Below are 23,931 nucleotides of genomic sequence, written 5' to 3' on the forward strand. Positions count from 1 at the left end.
AAACAATATTTGGCCTGTTATAGCACTGTAAGATTAGACTTAATAATCGCCATAAAAAACGTATTCTTCTCCATCCATTTGTCTTTTCAATTTCGTTTCATGCGGGAGTTTCCACTAGAGTGATACTGGTTAATTTGTAATTAAACCAGTTGTGTAATTACTTCTATATGTTGCAAAGCAAGTTTTTTTTTCTTTTTTTTAATACATATATAAACTGCAACATTCATTAGGAAGCACCAGTGTAGCTTCTGTTTTTTTAAAAGAAACACCAGAAGAATGATCACTGATATGGAAACTACTGGAAGAAAGAAAAACCTGAACCAAGTGGTTAAAGAAAACAAAGATGTTTTGTCACCTGCTTGGTGCACAAAAATGATGTAAGTGGGTTTTTTAAGTTTACATTAACAATATCATTTCATTTGATGTTGGGCTGTATGGGTATTAACATATAGTAAATTAGAGAAATTTTTGGACCACCGAGAAAAGGCGAGGGAGTTGCAACAGAGAGAAGGGAATAATAATTTATATTTATTTTAAACAAACAATAAATTTAGAAGCTAAAAATACCTATTCTGTACTTAACTATATTTGCTATCGAAATATCTAAGTGATGTAATAAATTTAGATAAATAACAAAAAATATTTTTTCTATTTTATTTCCTAACTATTAGAAATATCATGATTTCCTAAGGTTTCAAATCTAATCTTTCAAAAATTTACAAAGGTACTCCTGAAAAAAAAATATAAAAAAATATAGTGTCTATTCTACTAAATGTTAAAAAAACAAATAAGAGATGATTTTGCTTTGAAAGCAGACCTCTTTGGGATAATGTATTCTCGGGATATTTTTGAAACATATAATTGTTCTTTGATCTCAGCCAAGGCATGTTTCAAACAGTTCGTGGTAACGAACTGTTGTAAGTAGCGACCCAGCTCTATAGTAACCGAAACTCTAAAATAAGGAATTTTGATACCGATTGTTACGTCATAAAAATGGCATTTTAATGTTAATTTTAAATAAATAACTTCCATCAAGATTAGTCTTACCTAGCAACAAAAGTTGCGAGCCTGAGAAAATTTACCTCACTTTAGAAAATAGGAGGAAACACCCCCTAAAAGTCATACAATTTAAACCAAAATCACACCATCAGTTTCAGCGTATCAGAGAACCTTATTGTAGAAGTTTCAAGCTCCTATCTACAAAAATGTAGAATTTCACATTTTTTTTCCAGAATACAAATCACGGATGCGTGTTTATTTTTATTTTTTTTTTGCTTTTGTTTTTTTCCCAGGGGTGATCGTATCGACCCAGTGGCCCTAGAATGTCGCGAGAGGGCGCATTCTAACGGAGGTTAAAAGTTTTAGTGCCCTTTTTAAGTGACCAAAAAATTGGAGGGCACCTAGGCCCCCTCCCACGCTCATTTATTCCTCAAAGTCACCGGATCAAAATTCTGAGATAGCCATTTCTTCACCGAAGTCGAAAAACCTAATGACTATGTCTTTGGGGACAACTTAATCCCCCGCAGTCCCCATGGGAGGGGTTTAAAGTTATAAACTTTGATATGTGTTTACATATAGCAATGGTTACTGGAAAGTGTATGGACGTTTTCAGGGGGATTTTTTTGGTTTGGGAGGGATAGTTAAGGTGGGGGAGGGGACATGGGAGGACCTTTCTATGGAAAAACTTCTCATGGGGGCAGAGACTTTCAATGAAGGGGGCACAGGATTTTTTTAGCATTATTTAAAAAAAGGGGGCACAGGATTTTTTAGCATTATTTAAAAAAAACAATGAAAAAATATATATGAGAAGTTTTTTCTACTGAAATCGAGGAGCAGCATTAAAACTTAAAACGAGCCGAAATTATTGCGCATATGAGGGGTTTACCTCCTCGTAATACCTCGCTTTTACAGCAGAGACAGTTTTGTTTTATTTCTTCTTTTTGCCACTGAGGAGACTATAAAAAATGATTTATGTTGTCTTCTGAAATACCACCCTCAATTTTACGAATTTTAGTTGCAGTTTTATATGCATTTTTTGCGGTTCACAGCGATCACTGTTAATGAGAATAAAACAATTACAAATCGGTTGCTCAAAACAAACTGAAACTTACATTACCCACCAACAATTTTCACTTTACTTGATGTTCTAAAAAGGGGAAGGGTATCCCTGAAATCTGAGGGATCTTGATATAAAAATGGAAAGAGCAACGTGTTAAATTCAGCGGAATTGGGAAGGAATTAGGGAAGGTTGATAACATATGCCTGTTAATTTGTCTTTTTCCAGAGGGTGATGATACCGAATAAATAATATAGACTTTAGAATACGAAAAGTGGTTCATTATAAAGGAAACTGAAATTTTTGTGCACAATTTATAAGTTAGGAGGGTACATGGATTTTTTGCAGTTCATGGGAGGTGTATCAGCCTCAAAAAGTGCCCTTTTATGCTTAATTTTTCTAAACCTGTCTTCGGATAAACATAGAAAGAGGTTAGGAAGGGATGATGAGGGGGTAAAAACTAATCTATAATTTACTTTCATTTCAAGGAAAATTTTGGACTAATCCTGCAACATGGGCGATGTGGGGGGGGGGGGGGAATATACAAATTATTGCAGAAAGCCATCCTCAATTTAATTTGTAAAATTGTAACAAAACCGTTTGTTATTGCAGAAACAGGTTATAACATAAAAAGTTAAATTCGTTAGCAACCTGGCATATAAGGTGGAGATGTTTGCATCAGTGTTCAAACGGAACATTTGTCACTTTCTCATTTATATACTTTTTATGTATTCTTGTTTCCTGAAGGGTATTGCCCTCCGTCCCCTCCCCTGTCAGTGTCCGTTGGACACATCCATGGAAAAAAAACTTTATCTTTAAGGAAATCATCTTGAAAACCATGCAAATGGAACTGATGAGCTTCTAGTTAACTCTTTATATTATATATCTCTTTTCTTTGAATGTGTATTGGGGGGCGCACTATTTTAGGGTTTATTATCATTCTTAAACCGTTATTGTACGAACATTAAAATATTATGTCAGTAACTGGGGTGAGTGAAGAAGGGTATAGTAGCCATCCTCAAGCTTAATAAAGCCCTTTGATTAAACAGTTCATAATAGTAAATTACAAGTAAAAATAACCCTTGCCAGCAGAAACCGTAACCATAAGAAACGATGTTTTGGGTACAACATATACAGTAATAAAACCTATTATCTATCATGAGTCCAAATATACATCCTATATTAATTTTAAAGCTGCTCATCAGAGTTATTTCCAAGTTAAATTTGTCATAATTTTAGAAATTAGAATCAAACCTTCCCCCAAAAGGGATAGGATCTTTATGGAAACTTTTCCAGTGAAGTCACCTTCCGAACGTGTCACATATCCAGTCTTTTCATTCAAACATGACCAAAAGTTTCACCGAGAAAAAAACGTATATATATATATATATATATATATATATATATATATATATATATATATATATATATATATATATATATATATATATATATATATATATGTATATATATATATATATATATATATATATATATATATATATATATATATATATATATATATATATATTTCAAAATCAATGTTTTTTGTTTTTTATCAGGGGTGATTGTTTGGAACCAATAGTTCTAGAGTAGCGAGAAAGGGTTAATTCGAACGGAAATTTAAAGTATTAGTGTTCTTTTTAAATTACCAAACATATTCAAGGGTAATTAGGCCCCCTCCCACGTTCTTATTCTCAAAATTGTTCTTGGGGAACCGTGTTTCCCAAGGAAGAAAGTTTATATGGGAATAATATAACCAAGAGAAATTTTCCACGGGAAATTCTCCACGAAGAAATTTTCTGTGGGAGATAATTTCCGTCGGGGGGATTTCTGGGAAATATTTTTCACACAGTCAGGATCCCCCTGGGCTTAAACGGTATCAGAAATTAATTAAAAAACAGTCTTTCTTCAAATCAAAGTATGCTAAGGAGTATTTTCCCGGCGGAATCGTAAGCAAGAAATTTTTGGAATGGAATTTGCAGCAAGGATGGAATTGCTCGGGGATAGTTTTTGGGCAGAATCATCCTAAATTAGAGGAACTTCTTTGGTGGAATTTTCACACAAGAAATTTTCCACGGAGGGGGGTGGGGCAGATATCCTGGGATTATTTGAAAAGCGATCAAAAATTACATAAAACAAGTCTTTTTCTGCTGAGAGTAGAGAGACCCCCTTAAGGGGGTGATTAAGTGAACTGATGGAACTCGAAAATCCCATGTTAAATTGAAAATTTATATTTAAAAAGTACTCAAGTATTCATTGGCGGAAGATGCCGCTTTTAATATCAGGCCATAGCTTCTTGAAGATGCTACAAAATGTTTGAAAGGATTTTGTTCTATTTCCTCTAATTGCTTAGAAATCTTAGAAAATGTCTAGGGATTTTTCACAAGTGTACTCTATGAAGGATATTGCTTTTGGAACAAAATTGGTACTATCATGTGCAGAAGACAATAACCTATAAGATGATTGGAACCATTTTTTGATGTATTTTCCTGTTTTCTAACAGTCCCATAGAATATTTTCAGCTACCTGAAATTTTTACAAGTCGGTTGCCATAAAGAATCGTTTCAGATCGCCGATAATAACCCCTAGAGACGAAAATGACAAGCTGGAATAATCAGCTGCTTGTTAATAGTGTGAAATTTTCATAAATTATTTCAATGCAATGAAGAAACATAGAAATGAGAAATAGTCAGGAGCCTTCAGGAAAGTTATGCACACAAAGCCGAAATCATGGGGAAAATTAAATCAAAGCGAGGTATGGAACTGCGAAACTGCGAGAAATTTGGGGATAGGCTAGTGGATAAAGAACCGAAAAGAGTCTAAGGCGGACTATTGCATGGAAGTTGGAAAGAATGGACTGGTCAACCCCAAACGAGGCCACGACTACTTTTACCAAGTACAATCAGTCAGCTTGAATGTGCTCAGCTATATACTTGCTTTTTCATGATTTTTACCCAGAAAGACTTCTACATTGAAAAGATAGACCGCAATCCAGGCTTTTGGACCGAAAAGATTTTTCCCAAGCTGAAAGGATTCTTCATTGATGCTTTGATCCCAAAGTTCCACAGGGGGTTCCAATACAAGAGCCGTACTTATAAGATTAATCGTCTAGTACCGGTAACAGGAAAATTCATTTTCCTTACATTCTATCCTTCTTTGTAGTTACATACTTAATTGTATTGTCATTTGAAATAAAATACCTTTGTTTATATTGCTTGTCCTCCAACTTTATCAAACAGTTCGTAGTAACGAACTGTAGTAAAGAGCGACCCGGCTCAATAGTAACCGAAACTCTAAAAAATGGAATTTTGGTACCAATAGCTACATCAAAAGAATCGCATTTTAATGCTGATTTTAAATATATTAAATAAAAAAACAAGTTTTTTCAACTGAAAGTAAGGAGCGACATTAAAACTTAAAACGAACAGAAATTACTTCGTATATAAAAGGGGCTGCTTCTTCATCAACGCCCCGCTCTTTACGCTAAAGCTTGACTCTTTCTCCCAACTCTTCTTTTTAAAACAGTGAAAAACTTTAGCGTAAAGAGCGGGGCGTTGATGAGGAAGCAGCCCCTTTTATATACGAAGTAATTTGTGTCCGTTTTAAGTTTTAATGTCGCTCCTTACTTTAAGTTGAAAAAACTTGTTTTTTTATTTAATTTCTGAATGTTTTTGAATAAATGCATGTTTTGATTTTGGTTCTCCGCAGAGTAATAATTGAAACAAAATTTGAATTTTTTTTTTTTTTTTTTGCTGAATGGCTTACTCATAATTTTGATCGAATGATTTTGGGAAAAAAGAGCGGGGGAGGAAGCCTAGTTGCCCTCCAATTTTTTGGTTAATAAAAAAAGGCAACTAGAAATTTAATTTATTACGAATGGTTTTATAAGTAAAAGATATACGTAACTTATAAACTAGCTTACGTGAAGAATTTTTTATTCTCATATTTTTATTACACATATGAGAGGGTTCACCCCGTCGTCAGTACCTCTCTCTTTACACTAAATCTTAAATTTTGGCCCAATTAATTAAGAATGACCCCTGAATCACAAAAGCCGTAGAATAAATAGTTGACATTACTAAAAATACTTTAGCGTAAAGAGCGAGGTATTAGGAGGAGGTGAGCCCCTCATATGGGTAATAATTTCTGTTCGTTTTAAGTTTTGATGCTGCTCCTTACTTCCAGCTGAAAAAAAACTTTTTCATATATATTTTTTCATTGTTTTTTTTTAATAATGTTAGTAAATCCTGCGCTCCCTTCATGGAAATTTTCTTCCCCCATGACCAAGTCCTCGATGGAAAGTTCCCCCAGTATATCCCCCTCTTTTCGACCCCTCTCCCCGACCAAAAAATTCTCCTGAAAACACCTGTACACTTCCCAATAACCATTACTATATGTAAGCACTGGTCAAAGTTTTTAACTTGTAACCCCTCCCACGGAGACTATGGAGGAGTAAGTCGTCTCCAAAGACATAGTTATAAGGTTTTTCGACTACGTTGAATAAAATGGCTATCTCAGAATTTTGATCCGTTGACTTTGGGAAAATAATTAGCGTGGGAGGGGGCCTAGGTGCCCTCCAATTTTTTTCGTCGCTTAAAAAGGGCACTAGAACTTTTTATTTCCGTTTGAATGAGCCCTCTCGCAACATTCTAGGACAATTTGGTGGATACGATCACCCCTGGAAAAAAAAACAAAACAAAAAAAAACAAATAAACACGCATCCGTGATCTGCCTAAAAGTCATAGAACACTACTGTAGAAATTTCAAGCTCCTATCTGCAAAATGTGGAATTTTGTATTTTTTGTCAGAAGGCAGATCACAGATGCGTGTTTATTTGTTGTTTTTTTTTCAGGGGTGATCGTATCAACCCAGTGGCCCTAGAATGCTGCAAAAGGGCTCATTCTAACGGAAATGAAAAGTTCTAGTGCCTTTTTTAAGTGACCAAAATCTCGGAGGGCACCTAGGCCCCCGTCCCACGCTAATTATTTTTCCAAAGTAACCGGATCAAAATTCTGAGATAGCCATTTTATTCAGCGTAGTCGGAAATCCTTATAACTAAATCCTTATAAGTGTACAGACGTCTTCAGGGGCGTTTTCATTTGGTCTGGGGCAGGGTTGAGAAGAGAGGGATATGCTGGGGAAACTTTTCATGGAGGAAGAAAATTTCCATGAAGGGAGCGCAGGATTTCCTACTATTATTAAAAAAAAAACAATGAAAAAATAAATATGACAAAGTTTTTTCAACTGAAAGTGAGGAGCAGCATTAAAACTTAAAAGGAACAGAAATTATTACGCATATGAGGGGCTCACCTCCTCCTAATACCTCGCTCTCTACGCTAAAGTATTTTTAGAATTTCAACTATTTATTCTACGGCTTTTGTAATTCAGGGGTCATTCTTAAGAAATTGGGACAAAATTTAAGCTCTAGTGTGAAGAGGGAGGTACTGTTGAGGGGGTGAGCCCCCCTCATATATGTAATAAAAATGTGAGAATACAGAAGTTCCTTACGTAAGCTAATTTGTAGGTTACGTATGTCTTTAACTAGTAAAATTTATTTTTACTAATAATTTTACTAATAAAAAAATTCGTAAGAAATTAAAAGTTCTAGTTGCCTTTTCAGGTAACCAAATAATCGGAGAGCAACTATACCTCCTTCCTCGCTCCTATTTTTTTCTCAAAATCGTTTGGTCAAAACTATGAGAAACCCATTTAGCCAAAAAAATAAATACCCAAATTTCGTTTTAATTATTCATCTGTGGAGAGCATAAATCAAAACATGCATTGATTAAAAAACGTTAAGAAATTAAATTAAATAAAAACAAGTGTTTTTAACTGAAAGTAAGGAGTGACATTAAAACATAAAACGAACAGAAATTACTTCATACATGAAAGCGGCTGTCTCCTCATCAATGCCCCGGTCTTCACGCTAAAGTCTGACTCTTCCTCTTAACTCTATTTTTTAAAACAGTAAAAAACTTCAGCGTAAAGAGCGGGGCGTTCATGAGGAAGCAGTCCCTTTCATATACGAAGTAATTTCTGTTCGTCTTAAGTTTTAATGTCACTCCTTACTTTCAGTTTTATTTTTTTTTAATTTAATTTGTAAGAAAACTTTGGTTTTCTAAGAATCCTCGAAGAAAGCTTTCAACTAAGTTCGCTGTTTAGTTTCGAATTAATGAAATGAGGTATTTTAAATAGCCTATCCCTAGGAAATAAAGTGGAAAAAACAATAAATTTTAAAATGCATTCTATGCATGCCGTCACAGTTGCATATACATGGGCATTTTGTACTTGAGAATGATAGTGCTCTTTTGCTCATTTTCTAATCTCCCTTGGTCGGTAACCAAGCTTTGCAAGACACTGTCAAATATATTATTATTTCTCGGCTGAAGCATCTCACCAAAGGAATCTGTCAATCAAAACCTTTGACAAGACTTGATAATTGGTGCTATTTGAAGTTTTGACAATCGACGATCTCTAGAGAATTAAAAGACAGAAGGGTAACCTTACTTCAATTCTGAAGCTCGATGTTTTCAAGTTCACTTAATCACGGCCTTAAAACTTAAAATGAAGAGAATTACTCCTTATATGAGGGGATCACCCCTCCTCGATACCACTTCCTTCACATTAAAGTTTGATCTTTTGTCTCAATTCTATAAGAACGATTCCTAAAACACAAGGGCCGTGTAAATAGAAGCAGAACCTTTTTTGAAAGCTTAAAAAAAGGGGGTAACCCCCTGATATATGGAGTATTTCTACTCGTTTTAAGTTTTAATGATGGTTCTTACTTTCAGCAGAAAAAAAACTTGTTTTTATTTCATTTAATAGCTCACGAAGACGATTCATCGAACGGTTCGTGGTATTTTTTCTCTCTCTCTATCTCTCTCTTTCTCTCTCTTGCGAGAACAAATCTATAAAATTCGTAGAATTTAGAGTTACTTATCAAAAGTAGAGAAAACTTGCCTGATTTTCAAAAAATGGAAAAATAACCCTATAATGCCATGTGATCTCGATGGAAATTTAACTACAAATTTAAGCATATCAGGCTACTCGTCGAATTTGCAAACTCCTTTCTTAAAAAATGTGGAATTTGAACATTTTTGAGAGCGGAGATCGTGGGTACAGGTTCGCTTGTTTGCTTTGTTTTTATTGTTTTTTTCGTTTTTTTTCGTTTTTTCTTTTTTTAGGGATGATAGTATCAAACCAGTAGTCTTAGAAAATACCCTATCTAAGAGAAGGCTCTTTCAAACAGAAATTTTTAGTTCTATTCCTCTTTTTAATTAGTCCAGAAGATTTTCCCACGGCAAAGTGGCATGTTCTGCCATTACCTGGCACAAAACTAATCGAAAGCCTTAGGGCTGCACTTGAAGCAGGTTTGGTATTTTGCTTTAATTACGATGAAATAGAAAATACCATGTACTTGTGGAACCTCTTATATGGAACGTACTAACCAGAATTTAAAAATGAGATTGCGACAACATCATAATTCTATTCCATCATTTTTAAAGCAAAATACCAAACCTGAAGATTTCAGGTCGGCCCTCTTGGAACATATATATAATTTCCCAAATCATTTTATTTTGTTTGAAAATGTTTCTTTGATTTTGGACCAAGATTTAAAGCAAATTTTCAGGGAAACAATCCAAATTAAAACAAATTTTCTTCAAGAATAATTCCATAAACAGAGATACAGGTGAATTTGGTTTGAATTCAATTTATGATAATTTACTGAGGTCAAATAAAGTAAATATTACCTCACATAAGAGCTATGACCTCTGTCCACGTTATATGCCAGATCAATCTAATGAATCGGAACCGAAAAGGTCAAAGAGAGTTGCTTCCGCTGTTGCATTAAAAAAATAAGAGCAATAAATTATATGTAATTAGTTTATTAGGTATAAATTTTGTTTGTTTTTATTCATGTCTTTTAGTTTTACTTCTGATGATGAACACTGTATATGTGTTCAAAATATCCAGTTAAATTTTATATCTGTTCACTGTCAATAAAAAGGTTTCATCCCTATTTTGAACTGTCTTACTTTAACAAAAGAAATTTATTAATAATGTATCCTATATGATCAAAAATGATCTAATAAAAAAGATAATAAACTTCATTCAGTTTTAGAACCCTTAATCTTGACACACCCTTCAAAGGCGACCTCATTCTCTGACTGTCACTATATCTGCTCCGCAGTTTACATCTCATTTTTATGATGTAAAATTTATGATGTGCATACATTTTTATGATGTATATACACTGTTTAGATGTGATGTGGTGTTTAGATGAGTGCGGCTGAGTGTATGTTTAGATGTAAAAAATGAGTGTGGCTGCCACACTCATTTTTTGAAAGCCACTCTTATAAACTGTAGTAATAAATTATAAACCAAGTGCCATAATTATCCAGTTTATTTAACATCGAAGGTAAACCATACAGATTGTATAATTATTATTGAATTGAATTATACGTTTTGATTTGTATAATTTCATTGTCATATATTATTTTATTAATGACAATGACAATTCCATTGTCATATGTCATATTGGTTTGTATAATTTCATTGTCATATAGTATCAATTTAGAATATTTACAGCTGCAACCTGCGAATTCGGGGTATTTATTCGATCTAACGGTTCCCCGTAAGTGCTACTGCACGGTAGGGTGAGGTGGTGCATATAAAACTCATCTATACTCCACCCCTGAATGGGTTTTCTCGATTAGTATTAAGTTTTTTTTTTTACCGTTTAAGGAGTAGTGACGTTGTGAAAAGTTTTTTTTTTAAACTGAGAGCAATCCTTTCACTGATTTCTTGAATACTTTAGGAATTTATAATTTCTAAGTTCTTTTAATCTCTTTTCTTGGGATGATCTATTAGACTTTTTATTTATTTTTTTTTTTTTTTGAAAAAAAAATTCAGATACAATAGGACCCTGGATTTTAAGTAAAAATGTAAATTAAGTAGTCATTTCTGCAAGTTTGGGTTGAAAACATCTACATAGAGTAACTACTTATTTACTTTAATTTTCTCCTTGTTCACAGGACTTGGCTGGTCTTGCATTACTGAAAATTTTTGGAAACAGTGTATAGTTTAAACCAAACTTACTAGCGTACCTTAAACAATTTACTTATATTTTATGCGGTACCAGACGTTAATGCCTCACCTGGCATCTAGAAGACTCCGTATGGATGGCTACTATCTGTCCCGAATTTATGCCAGTTCATCAGAAAACCAGCATCTGGACCAGAAGCCAGTAGCTGTCAAGGTCCTTTTGGTAGTTACCCTCCAATTCTTCAATTGATCTCCAGGACGCCTGCACCAGTCTGGCGAAGAAACTGCTAAAAGCATTTGATTGATGAATGTGTCACCTCAGGACATGACCGGTCCAGCGCAGTCTTCTCAATTTGACAGTCGTGGCCGTCGGTTTGATGTTAGTATAGCAGTGGTGGTGCACATCAGCATTTGAGATTCTGTTGGAATATCAAAGAAAGTAAAGAATACGGTTCACAAAAATAGTGAATTTTTGACATGAACGTATTTAGGAAAAGAAAACCTGAAAAGAAAAACTGAAAAAAAAGCCTCTCAGGCGTCGGCTGGAGAGGAGATGGAAGGTCTTATCCCCCATTAGATTTTTCTTCCCCTCCACTTGGATTTTGAAAAACACTTTAATTTCGCATCCTCATTGAAAAATGCCTCTTTTCTGCATTCTCGATGGAAAATTTTAAGATACTACAAAATTTTCCCCTTCTCTAGATTTTGGAAACACCAATTACCCATTACAACTGTTGTTGCCTTATCCTTTGAAAACTTTACATCGTCTAGATGCCTTAACGGCTCACTAACAGCCTCTTTGGTATTTTCACTGTGGAATATCTTCCGATATCGATTTTTTCTATATTTTTTGGGAAACCAAAAGTAACAAATTTTGTTAACTTTCGAGTCAGAATTTCTCTCTGTCGGGGTTGTACCGTTTTAATGGTCAATTATGCATTATGATAATATCAGGAAAGAATATTTTTATATAAATTTAAGCATTGAACAAACTAAGGTAAAACGATGGTTTTAATATATCAATTTGCTATGATCCGTGTTAAAACAAAAGCAAAATATCAAAAACTTGTAAAAACAAAATTAAATTGATGTTCGGATTTGTTAACATTCATTTAGTCACAAATGATTTCGGAGCGTACAAATACATTTAGAGTTGAAAAAAATTAGTGACCAGCTAGAGATCCTGCGAAGAAAAAAAAATTCCTAATGTGATTTTTCAAGAAATCATTGAATAAATGCTTCAGCTTTTTGAAAAATTACTAACTTTGTATAGTTTTCCAGTAGAACTGCGACTCACAATCCCTCCTCCGAGCCTTTAAAGTTAGTTTTTGAACTACTACTACTACTACTACTACTACTACTACTACTACTACTACTACTACTAATAACTCACTGCAGCACCAAAAGTGTAATTATCAAGGCTCGTGAGCAAAAAGTAAATTTTGCTCTACAAAAAATATGGGACGCTAAGGGGTAACCTAACCTTAAATTTATAATACTTTCTATTCTTGTTCGTCTTAATCAAGTAATTTAATTCCAAACCCTCTTCTTATAATCTAACATTTCTCAGGTATGACAAACAGTTGAAAGTCTACCTAGTTGGAGGTCCAAGGCTTCGTAGAGACTACCGTATAACCAATTGTGACCAATTCTTCTATATGAAAGCTGGTGATATGGATTTACATGTTATGGAAAAAGGGATTCCCCGCAAAATAACAATAAAAAAAGGAGAGGTTAGTGAGAAAACAATTTTATTTCTGTTTCTTATATATTTTTACTTTGACTACTTAAAAAGAATAATATAACCGTTTTAATCAAAACAAATTTGATAGAAAAGTTCAAGTAAACGGAAAGATCATACAGAATAAATATTACTTTGAAATCGTAAAACGTCTGACATGGAGGATAAAGCATAATTTCTCCCTACTTCCTACAAAAATAACCTCAATTCCGTGTGGAAAAGTTGAGGTTACACCTAAAGTTTTAATGCATTGAAAATAACTACGGTTTTAATCCACTCAGTGGACCAATTATTTTTCAGCCATGACTTTATGGGGAAATTTTTCTTAGGATGCTGTCAACGGTGTAATATTTTAAAAAAATGGGTCTAAGACTAGACTGAACCTTAATCCATAGCGTCCAAAGAACGTTTAAACACTGAAACCCTAGACTTTTGACATTCGCGCAATTACGTGCTTCGCAAAGGAGTCATTTTGTTTCAAAATTAGTGTTACATCCAGTAATTCACAATATCAACGCAATAGGTCGAAGTTTTCCCTGTCATTTTAAACCCTTTTTAAGCATTATATCTGGTTTTCAAGCCAGTGACAGACAAACTTACACATTAATTCTAACCCCAAAAAAGATTTTGCTTTCAATAAATAAAATATTAAGAACAACGAGCAGTTAAGAATCGATTATAATATTTTTAAACAAATGCATATAGGTATGATACCTTTAAGTACAGGTCTGTTGTCATATTTTTGTTGGGAGAGGGGGAAGAATTGTCAATTTTTCTACTTTTAAAGGTGAAGCCTTTAATACATTGATAAAACAATTTAAGATTGAAAATTAATTCTAGACCTCTTCGCCTTCCATTCATTTGCAATTGGATAAGATGAAACGGCTAAAAAAGAACTATTCACATCCCCCCTCCTTCCTATTCTATCCAGTTTGGCTCCTACAGAGTTTGTGAACTTTTTTGACTTATTGTATCCACCAAAGTTAGAAATATTTCCCGCGAAAAGCAACTTTTGTGCGGTTACAAGTTAATAGGTCACATTGGAAACAACAGTAAAAGAAGTTTTGGCCAAATGAATAGAAAAAAGCAGTTATGAACCAAATGTTCGGATGAAACCATTAGATAAACTACAACCATGTGCATACGTGTTTTCAAATTAAATATTTATTTTCAAACAGAAAATGCTCTGACGTACAATTGGATGCAAAATTCTTTTCTTAGTGCTTTCAACTCCTTTACACTTTAGGTGTTTCTTCTGCCGCCAAGGATTCCACAATCTCCACAGCGCTACTCCAACACAATTGGTCTTCGTGTAGAAAGAAGCAGAGTTGGACAGGAGATGGACTGTGTTAGGTATTATCTTTCTAATTTTGTTTGTTTACTTGACTCTTCGCAGCACAAAACTGCCAGAAACCAACATACTTGACATGCTCTTCTTTCATCCATACATATTCAGAAATTTCCATGCTCCTTCCCAATATGTTTCTTACATCCTTTAAATATTATGTTGATGGTATGTTGGTAGTATGTTGACCACTACCCTTTAGTCCACTTTTGAAGTATTACTGTCTCCAGGCTACCACAAGTTCAAAGACCAGAAAATTTTCTCGTTTCAATAGTTAGATTATTTTTATAAGATTCATTACAACTTCAAACTACTTCAGACCAATACATCTGTGTACGGTGTTCCTTAATGCCACTTGAAAAAAAAATGTTGCTCTCTTTCGTAGATTTTTTCTCTTCCTTTAATAAGCTATAGACAGCGAAAATAACATCCGATTGGTTAAGTAGAGCTTTACATAACTGCAACACTATATATCAATATATCATTGATATAGCATATAGTTATGCAATATATCATATTACATAAATATAATGAAAGTATTGGAAATTCAACTTTAATTAAAAAAAAGCATCGTTTTCAGTTATACAATTTTTGGTAATCACGGGTGTAAAATTTAAATAATGAGACACGAGTGAAAAATCAGTTAAAATCAGTTAAAAACCCAAAACAAATAGCACTAGACAGCTTGTTATGCTGTAGCTTTTTTTGAAGGACTTTTCTTTTAGGAATCAATAGATTTGAACTTTTTTTCTTGACTTTGATTTTTATTATTATTATTTACCGACAAAAAGTTCTATTAAATTAGTTGATTATGTTTTTTACTTATTTCAATGTTTAACTTGACAACACTGACGAAAATGCCTAATGCCCAAACAACTTCATAACTTCCTGCACTTCCTTCATTGAAATTCACTTCCCCCATGAGAAACTCCTCCATGGAAATATCCTCCCACGTATCCCCCCTCAACTGTCTCCCCTAAACCAACAAATTCCCCTGAAAATATCTGTACACTTCCCAGTTACCATTACTATATGTAAACACAGGTCAAAGTTTGTAGCTTGCAGCCCCTCCCATGGGGACTGTGGGGGAGTAAGTCGTCTCTAAAAACAGAGTTATTAGGCTTTTCGATTATGATGAATAAAATAGATATCTCAGAATTTTGATCCGGTAAGTTTTGGGAAAAAATTAGCGTGGGAGGGGGCCTAAGTACCCTCCGATCTTTAGGTCACTTAAAAAGGGCACTAGAACTTTTAATTTCCGTTAGAATGAGCCCTTTCGCAACATTCTAGGACCACTCAATCGATACGATAGCCCCTGGGGAAAAAACATAAAAACAAAAAAACAAATAAACACGCGTCCGCGATCTGTCTTCTGGCAAAAAATGCGAAATTCTACATTTTTGTAGATAGGTGTTTGAAATTTCTACAATAAGGTTCTCTGATATGCTGAATCTGATGGTGTGATTTTCGTTAAGATTGTATTACTTTTAGGGGGTATTTCCCCCTATTTTCTAAAATTAAGCAAATTTTCTCAGGCTCGTAACTTTTGATGGGTATAACTGAAACTTATGTGTTTAAAATCAGCGTTAAAATGTGTTTCTTTCATTTTTTAGAGTTTCGCTTACTATTGAGCCGGGTCGCTCCTTACTACAGTTCGTTACCACGAACTGTTTGATCCTTACTGCAGTTAGTTACCACGAACTGTTTGATGATGATACTGATGAAACTATATGAAAAGATAGCCGGCACAACTCGTAAAAAAAAACGCAGAGAATACTCGATTCGGAAGCACACCGAGTATTTACGTATTTACGACTGGAATGTTGCTGTTTGTCTTGAGTTTTAATGTTGCTAAGATAGCTAACTCGGTTGAGGTTGCTAATGTTGCTAATACAAATATTGCACATTCATTTGTGCATTATCATGTATGCACACTATGTACCAAATGTTACTACCAGATAGCAATAAGCCCACACCTCGTATTAAAAAGAGCTTACAAAGTCCATCAGCATATAACTTGTATTTACGGACTAAAATTATCAATGATACTACGAGGTGACTTTTCCTTCTTTTTTTTGTCACAGAAGTATTTGATATATAATTTTTTCGTTACAACCAGATGACACGGTATGAAAAACTGAATCAGACAAAACTTGAAAAGTGATTTACGGTATAAATGTACGAGGTGTACGAACTGTTTACACATCAGCCACAATATGCGGTATTGGATACGCGCGATGCGACTATTAGATGGCGTTCATGAGACTGAACGTGGAAGGGAGTTCTGCCGTAAATAAGTGAATTTTAGCCACGTACAATCTTCAGGCCAAATTTTCAAGCTTTCCAGAAACGGGTGTGGATATGTGTCGTTTGTTCAAGACACAATAGAACAAGTGTAAAGAAACCTAAATTCGACATTCAAGAATGGCATTTAGTTGAGATTCATGGGTACTCATAAGGAGGGCAGAGAGAGGCATTAGCCCCTCCCCCCAAGGCTGAATGACGCTGCCTTATATTTTCCTATTTTAGTTTTGAGATTTCTAATATACAGCATTGGAAGTACTGATTAGACCAGGTAAGCCCCCCTATCCTAAAATTCAGCTTATGGGTGTCCATGTTGAGATTAGGGCTCTGATGAGAAAACACAATTATCAAAAGTGAACGGATAAAAATAATTGAATATCTTTAGCATACAAAACACAGTAGAATTACCTTAATAAAATAAATATATTCACCATTTTTTCGATATGCCTTTTTAATTATCATTCTATTTTTCATTTTTATATATTGTATTTTATAGTTTAACTAAAATAAAGACTTACTTATAAAATATTGTGTATGTAAAAATTTATTTATAAATACTTATTAATAAGTGACTTAATAGTCAGATGTGAATTTGGCGTAAAACATGACTATGCATTTACTATTTTTTTTTTCATTTCTTCATTTCTATAATTACAGTTTTGCAAAATTGTGTATTATATAGCTTATCATTTTACTTCAAAATAGCTTTTCCGAAGAAGTTTCACTTTTTTCCAAATTAAAAATAAAATCATCCATACATTATAAGGATCTAATGTCCATGCTGGGTCCCTTGATACAATAGTATAATAAAAATCTAAAAAAATACGACTTATAGCCAGATCAATTTTTTCTTCCAATATGTTTCTAAATCATTTGTAACAAATAATCCTTCGGGACTAAACATAAGAAATATACGGGATACGATTCCAATTCATATCAAAATGCATTTAATTCTGCCATCGAGACTAAACTATTTCCCTAAATTGCTTTGCTTGAAAACAGTTCTCTCTCTCTCCGTTCCTCTCTCTCTCTCTCTCTCTCTCTCTGTCTATCTCCCTCTATCTCACTCTTCGACCCCCTTTACCCCCAATTTCTCCCTCTCCCTCTCTACCTTTTTGTCTTCTTTCTTTCCTTATGCATGCAATAGTACATCCGAGTGAATATTTTTTAGCGGTTTTTGAGATTTACAAATACAATGTCAAAAATAAAATCATGTTCAACAACTTAAGAATCTTTCAGATTTTACACAAATGACAACTCTGGCGTTCTTTTTGAGAGGTGGTTCAAATATACAGAGCCAAAACAGATTCAATTGGTTATCGACGACTTTTATAATGCTGAGGAATCAAAAACAGGTACTTCCTTTTATTTTCATTTGAAATAAAATATCTGCAACTGAGCTTCTTTACAAAAAGCGATCCCAAAAAAGAACACCATGGTTCTATTCCGAGGTTTTTTTACTATTCAAACAGTTCGTAGTACCGAACTGTATTAAGGAGCAACCCGGCTCAATAGTAACCAAAATTTTAAAAAATGGAATTTTGATACCAATAGTTACATGAAAAGAGTCGCATTTTAATGATGACTTTAAATATATAAGTTTCATCAAGTTTAGTCTTACCCATCAAAAGTTAAAAGCCTGAGAATATTTGAAATTCATAGATTCCTAACGAAAATCACACCATCGGATTCAGCGCATCAGAGAACCTTAGCGTAAAAAGCGGGACGTTGAGGTGGGAACAGCTTCTTTCATATATGAAGTAATTTCTGGTCGTTTTAAGTTTTAATGTCGCTCCTTACTTTCATTTAACTTTTTTTTATTTAATTAATATTAAGATACAGCCTACAAAGGCATTATCAGGATATTTTAGATTTAAATGATTTTTGTTCGTTTAAAGCTTGGATACTACTTTTTAGTTGAAACAAAGTTTTTTCTTATTAAATTTCTGAAAGTTTTTCTAATGATTTTTAGGCCAAACCAAGATGCGATGGGGACTACCGGTCCCATGGACCCCCTATTTCTTTCTGTTAAATTATATATATATATATATATATATATATATATATATATACATATATATGTATATATATATATATATATATATATATATATATATATATATATATATATATGTTTGTGTGTGTGCGTGTGTGTGTATGTGTGTGTGTGTGTGTGTGTGTGTGTATGTGTGTGTGTGTGTATGTGTGTGTGTGTGTGTGTGTGTGTGTGTGTGTGTGTGTGTGTGTGTGTGTGTGTGTGTGTGTGTGTGTGTGTGTGTGTGTGTGTGTGTGTGTGTGTGTGTGTGTGTGTGTGTGTGTGTGTGTGTGTGTGTGTGTGTGTGTGTGTGTGTGTGTGTGTGTGTGTGTGTGTGTGTGTGTGTGTGTGTGTGTGTGTGTGTGTGTGTGTGTGTGTGTGTGTGTGTGTGTGTGTGTGTGTGTGTGTGTGTGTGTGTGTGTGTGTGTGTGTGTGTGTGTGTGTGTGTGTGTGTGTGTGTGTGTGTGTGTGTGTGTGTGTGTGTGTGTGTGTGTGTGTGTGTGTGTGTGTGTGTGTGTGTGTGTGTGTGTGTGTGTGTGTGTGTGTGTGTGTGTGTGTGTGTGTGTGTGTGTGTGTGTGTGTGTGTGTGTGTGTGTGTGTGTGTGTGTGTGTGTGTGTGTATAAATAAATAAGTATAATTTGTAATTGATTGAATTGAAATTATATTGAAATTATAAGTATAAATTTTAATTGATTAAAATGTTGGATTATGATAAAAGCGTTTTACAAATTTTAACATTTAGCCAAAAATTTTCGTAGCTACGACAAACAGGACAGTTTTATGCCTCAACAGAGGAAATTATTGTTCTAAACAAAGGGTCTTTATATTGTGGCTGTATTGAAACAAGGTTACATTCCAGCTTGAGTAGGTCCGATTATTAAATGTTCACAGGTAAGTTAGTGCTATTTGTATATACTATTCTAAAACACTTACTATTCATTAATGTGAGTTCTTACTCACAGGCGCTTCAGGCGCTCCACCTGCTAACTTACTTCTTTTTACTTCACTTACTTATCTTATTCTTATTCACTTACTTATTCTTATTCATATTCTTATTCACTTACTTATATTCTTATTTTCACACTATATTCACTTACACATTATATTCACATATTCTTATTCACAATTCAATCATTCATTATTCAATCATTATTCATTATTCAATATTCAATTGTTTCATTATTCACAATTCATTATTCAATCATTATTCAATCATTATATTCACATATTCTTATTGACTTACTTGTCTAATTCTCTTAACTTACTTCAGGCGCTCCATCTGCGAACTCTAAGCTAGTGGCTGCTCCTTTTAAACCTGACGAGAAAGTAAGCATCGACGAGCCATTTTCACTTGACCAGTGGCTAGATCGCAACAGTCAAAAGCTTAGAAATGGAAAGCTTGATTTGTTCCAGGGAAAATATCACAGCAGTGTGATTGTATATGGAACTGGTGAGGATGAAGTTGTCAACGAAGACGCAGACACTTTTATATGGGCTCTTGTAAGTTCTAATTTTGTTTTAATATCATTTTTATAAAGAGAAAAACGCATAAAAAAAACAGCACAAAACACATCAAATAATGCAAATTACAAATATTCACCTCGTCCATAGGGGCCTCAGTGAGGTCTATTTTAGGGTCTATTCTCAGTATTATGAGATAAAGTATTAAAAAAAAAATGTTTTTCTCAATCACAGTAAATAAATTCATAAAAATTATTATAAGGGAGTTGGTCATAGTTTCAATTTAAATGTTCCCAAACATTTCAATTTTCGTTCAAAATTCAAATGGATCACCCAGCTCCCATTTGGTCATTTGGTTTTAGCTTAAACGAATCTGTGACAGTCGCAATTCATTCCATGCAAATCAATTTTCAAAATTTATACGAATTTTCAGCTCGTAAGGAAGCATTCAAAAAAGGAAAAAGTAAATAAAACTTCTCCACTCATAAAGATCCATTAGAGAAAAGGAGGCTCAAGCTAGATATACGGGTATAACTGAGCCAAGGTATATCATAAAACCATAAAAAGAAAATTATAATAGAGGCTACTACAAGATACATTTTTAAAGTTGTTATAGTGGATAAAGTTAAAGCATTTACCCAGCCATAGAGTTGGGAAGAGAATACTTTTGGAGGAATTTGCCTGTAGAAAGTCCTACACTTTCTCTTCTGGATTCCATCTAGTAATTGCTTTTGGTATTTTCCTGGCAACTAGTTCATGCCCCTGAAAACCAAATTATAATTCAGCAAGTAACTTACGAATATTATCCGCTGCAAATTTATGCCGAAATAAAACTATTTGTGAAACTTTAACTTTTTTCAGTGAAATATATACTTAGGTGATTACGTCTTATATATGCGTGAAACATATTTTTAAACATATACTAGCATTGTGCATTTTCCTTATGTTTATGTGTCAGCATATAATGTACATGAACTTGGAAATATTATTAAATTTCACTTATTCAGTTATATTGCCATATTTTATCACCTGAAACTAATAATAATTCATTTGTGTTAATTTTTTCATTGGCTTAGGAGCATTATTGCCTACGTCGTGACTCGGCCAAATATCAATATTATATCAATATTATTGATAATTGATAATATTGGTTGATATACGAATATTTATATTTGTAATACGCTTGAAAGTATACATTTGTAAAGGCTATGAACAGAAAAAGCCGTTTTAAACCCTTGGGCGCTACCTTTAATTTACTTTAACTATTATTCTGCCATTATTCTATTATTCTACTATTCATTCTACTTTATTTACTTCACACTGTAGTCTTATAGATTTTTCATTACTTAAATATTCAAATGAAAAGTGTTTCCTGCAAAAATGTCAAGTATCTTATTTTTAGTCCATTGTAAAAATACCAAATGTTAGATAGGTCTTTTGACTTTAAATTAGACGATATATAAGCCGCATATACCGAATTCGTAGGTGCTAATTCCATGCTCGCCTAGAGTTCCATTGTTTGAAATCAAAGTTTTCACTCAGAAGAAACTTTTTGCTTAGCAATTATTTTGCCCTTTCTTTTCATTAGAACCATATCCCACTAAAAACTAGCATACAATTGTACATACAATCTTGTACAAGCGTACGTACAATTGTACATACTATAGTATGATTGCACATACGAGTATACGCCTGAAAAGCTTTTCATTCCATTCTTTTTATTGGAGGAAATGGTCATTTTTACTACTAAATTAAATATTAGGCACAGGAATCTATAAGAGTGAAGTAGTCTTTCTAATTCTGATGTTTATGAATTTTCTAGCGTGGGTTATCCATCCTTGACGTTGCTGGAGAAGCGACTCGTATTCTAGAAGCTGACGATACAGGTTACATTCGCAAAGGTCATCGCTACAAAATTACTAGAGAAGAGGGTGCCAGGGTCTTGCAGATAGTAATGCCTAACGAGCAAAACTAAATTACATGCTGCAGACAGGCAACAGTGCCTCCCTTTTCTGTAACTGTCTTATGGTGTTGGTATTGGTGTTAACCTTAAAAAATAAATTAATGGTTTGAATTTGTTGTGTTGTGAGAAAGTTAGCTTGGACCTGTGCCAATATTTTAGAGAAATTACAATTTATTCTTAATAGTAGAAAGGGTTATATTTGAGAACTACGTCTCTGTGAAACTGGATGCAAACTGCGAACCGACGAAGCTAAGACAGTCAGTACTACTTTTTAAAACGTTTTATTGGCTTGTTCATATGTCAAAATATTTTAATAAAAAATAGAGTTTAATATAGAGTAAAAATAGAGGTCAAAATAGAGTTTTCAACCAATCCAAAAAAAACCTCCGCATAGAGACCCTGTGAGGCTTAGTATTTAATATACTACATTTAAACACTGGTTTATGAGCATGGCAGATGGCTGTTTGAACAAGTTCAATCCGTTACCTCAAGCGTCAAATCACTGTTAAATTGTCATAGAAGCAACGCTTTACTAAATTCCTAGAACAGATAGAAAGTAATTCAATCGACCAATCAATGTATTGCACTAAATCAAAGTAGAGAGCAAAATAAACAACTTAAGGAGGATTTCAAACAGTTCGTGGTAACGAACTGTAGTAAGAAGTAACCCGGCTCAATAGTAGACGAAACTTTTTTTTAAATTAGATAATAACTCTAATAAAGATTGAGAAGATAGGTTTATATACAAAGTCCATGTAAGAGTTTCTGAAGTGAATATCTAAGACGTAAATAAACCTTATATTTCTCATTTCGGGTGTTTCCAGCAAGGTGGGATGAGGGATGAGTTTTGGCTTCAGACAGCTGAATGGGGTGACACTTTCGGAACTATAATGGCAGAAAGCACATATAATTATTACATATATTAAAATGAAGCCTATAAAACCTAGATAGTTTTGCACAGTAAGGTCAAATAATTTGACCTTACTTTCAACTCATGAGAGTCTTTTAACCGTACTTTGAATTGGCTTATACCATTTGCTGCGTTTCAACCTTTTCAGAAGATTTAGAACATGCTTGCAATTTATTTCCCCAAATGTGTTTGGCTCATATCAATCTGATGCTAGTGATATTCGAATATGTTCTTGAAAGTAAAAATTTCTGCAACTTACACAAATTATTCCAGCTATTTACATGTTTTTTTTATTGCGAATTAAATCTCTACTTTTTAATGATTTAAGAATTGTTGATGATTGATTTGACGTACGCTGTACATGAAGACATTTTCGTGCTAATGTTCTTTTTTAAACATATCAAATACTACGTGTCCACAAATCCTGTTGAAGGAGGGGCCTCTGCTTATAGCAGTGGTTTTCAAACTGCATTTTACCAGGACTCACTTAAAAAATTTTTATCTTATTTACAAACAAGGAAAACAGGATTTCATTTCGGTTTCATTTCACCTAATGTAGAAAGTCCCCTTTTGTATAAATAAAATTTGGTGAACAGTATCAATGCTCTTTAAGCTTTCTTTGACAAGATATTATATTTATTTTAATATCTAGCCGAAATAGAATTAGAGGTAGGCCTGCCCTCTAAAAATTCTGTTTAAATAATTATCCTAAGCTAACTAAATCAAGTTTTGTTTCTAATTACTTCCTTATTTAAATTCATCATCTTCTTCGTGGTTATATGGATCCTGTATTCACACATAATTTTTAAAATCAAGATCATGAAAATAATTTGACAAATTTATTAACATTGTATCCAAGTGTTCAATAAATGTTGCTTCTATGTTATCTTGGATACACAAACTTATTTTTTTCCAAATTTGCCTTACAGAGCTCTATTGTTTTTATGAATGCTTTCACACTGTCTTTTTGTATCATCAGATGCATTTGATGATGCTTCAGATGCTTTCTCTTTGTATCATCAGATATTATTAGATCATGTTAATAAATATGTCAAATTATGTTCATG

General features: G+C 33.6%; 1 protein-coding gene across 1 annotated transcript; it reads left to right on the forward strand.

Moving 5' to 3' along the window:
* The first annotated feature begins 220 nt into the window (after window positions 1–220).
* Window positions 221–22,065, forward strand: LOC136030862 (3-hydroxyanthranilate 3,4-dioxygenase-like). The gene is made up of 6 exons (XM_065709922.1): window positions 221–377; window positions 12,675–12,837; window positions 14,092–14,198; window positions 17,734–17,849; window positions 19,801–20,030; window positions 21,814–22,065. Exons 1-6 carry the CDS (start codon window positions 277–279, stop codon window positions 21,964–21,966), a joined length of 870 nt encoding a protein of 289 aa, XP_065565994.1. The 5' UTR covers window positions 221–276; the 3' UTR covers window positions 21,967–22,065.
* The last annotated feature ends 1,866 nt before the right edge of the window (window positions 22,066–23,931 follow it).

This window comes from Artemia franciscana, chromosome 9 (assembly GCF_032884065.1).
Source record: "Artemia franciscana chromosome 9, ASM3288406v1, whole genome shotgun sequence".
NCBI lineage: Eukaryota > Metazoa > Arthropoda > Branchiopoda > Anostraca > Artemiidae > Artemia > Artemia franciscana.

Coding starts and splice junctions, on each gene's coding strand:
- LOC136030862 (XM_065709922.1), top strand. CDS start 277: ATGATCACTGATATGGAAACTACTGGAAGAAAGAAAAACCTGAACCAA. Junction 378..12,674: donor GCTTGGTGCACAAAAATGAT/GTAAGTGGGTTT, acceptor AACATTTCTCAG/GTATGACAAACAGTTGAAAG. Junction 14,199..17,733: donor CAGGAGATGGACTGTGTTAG/GTATTATCTTTC, acceptor AGAATCTTTCAG/ATTTTACACAAATGACAACT.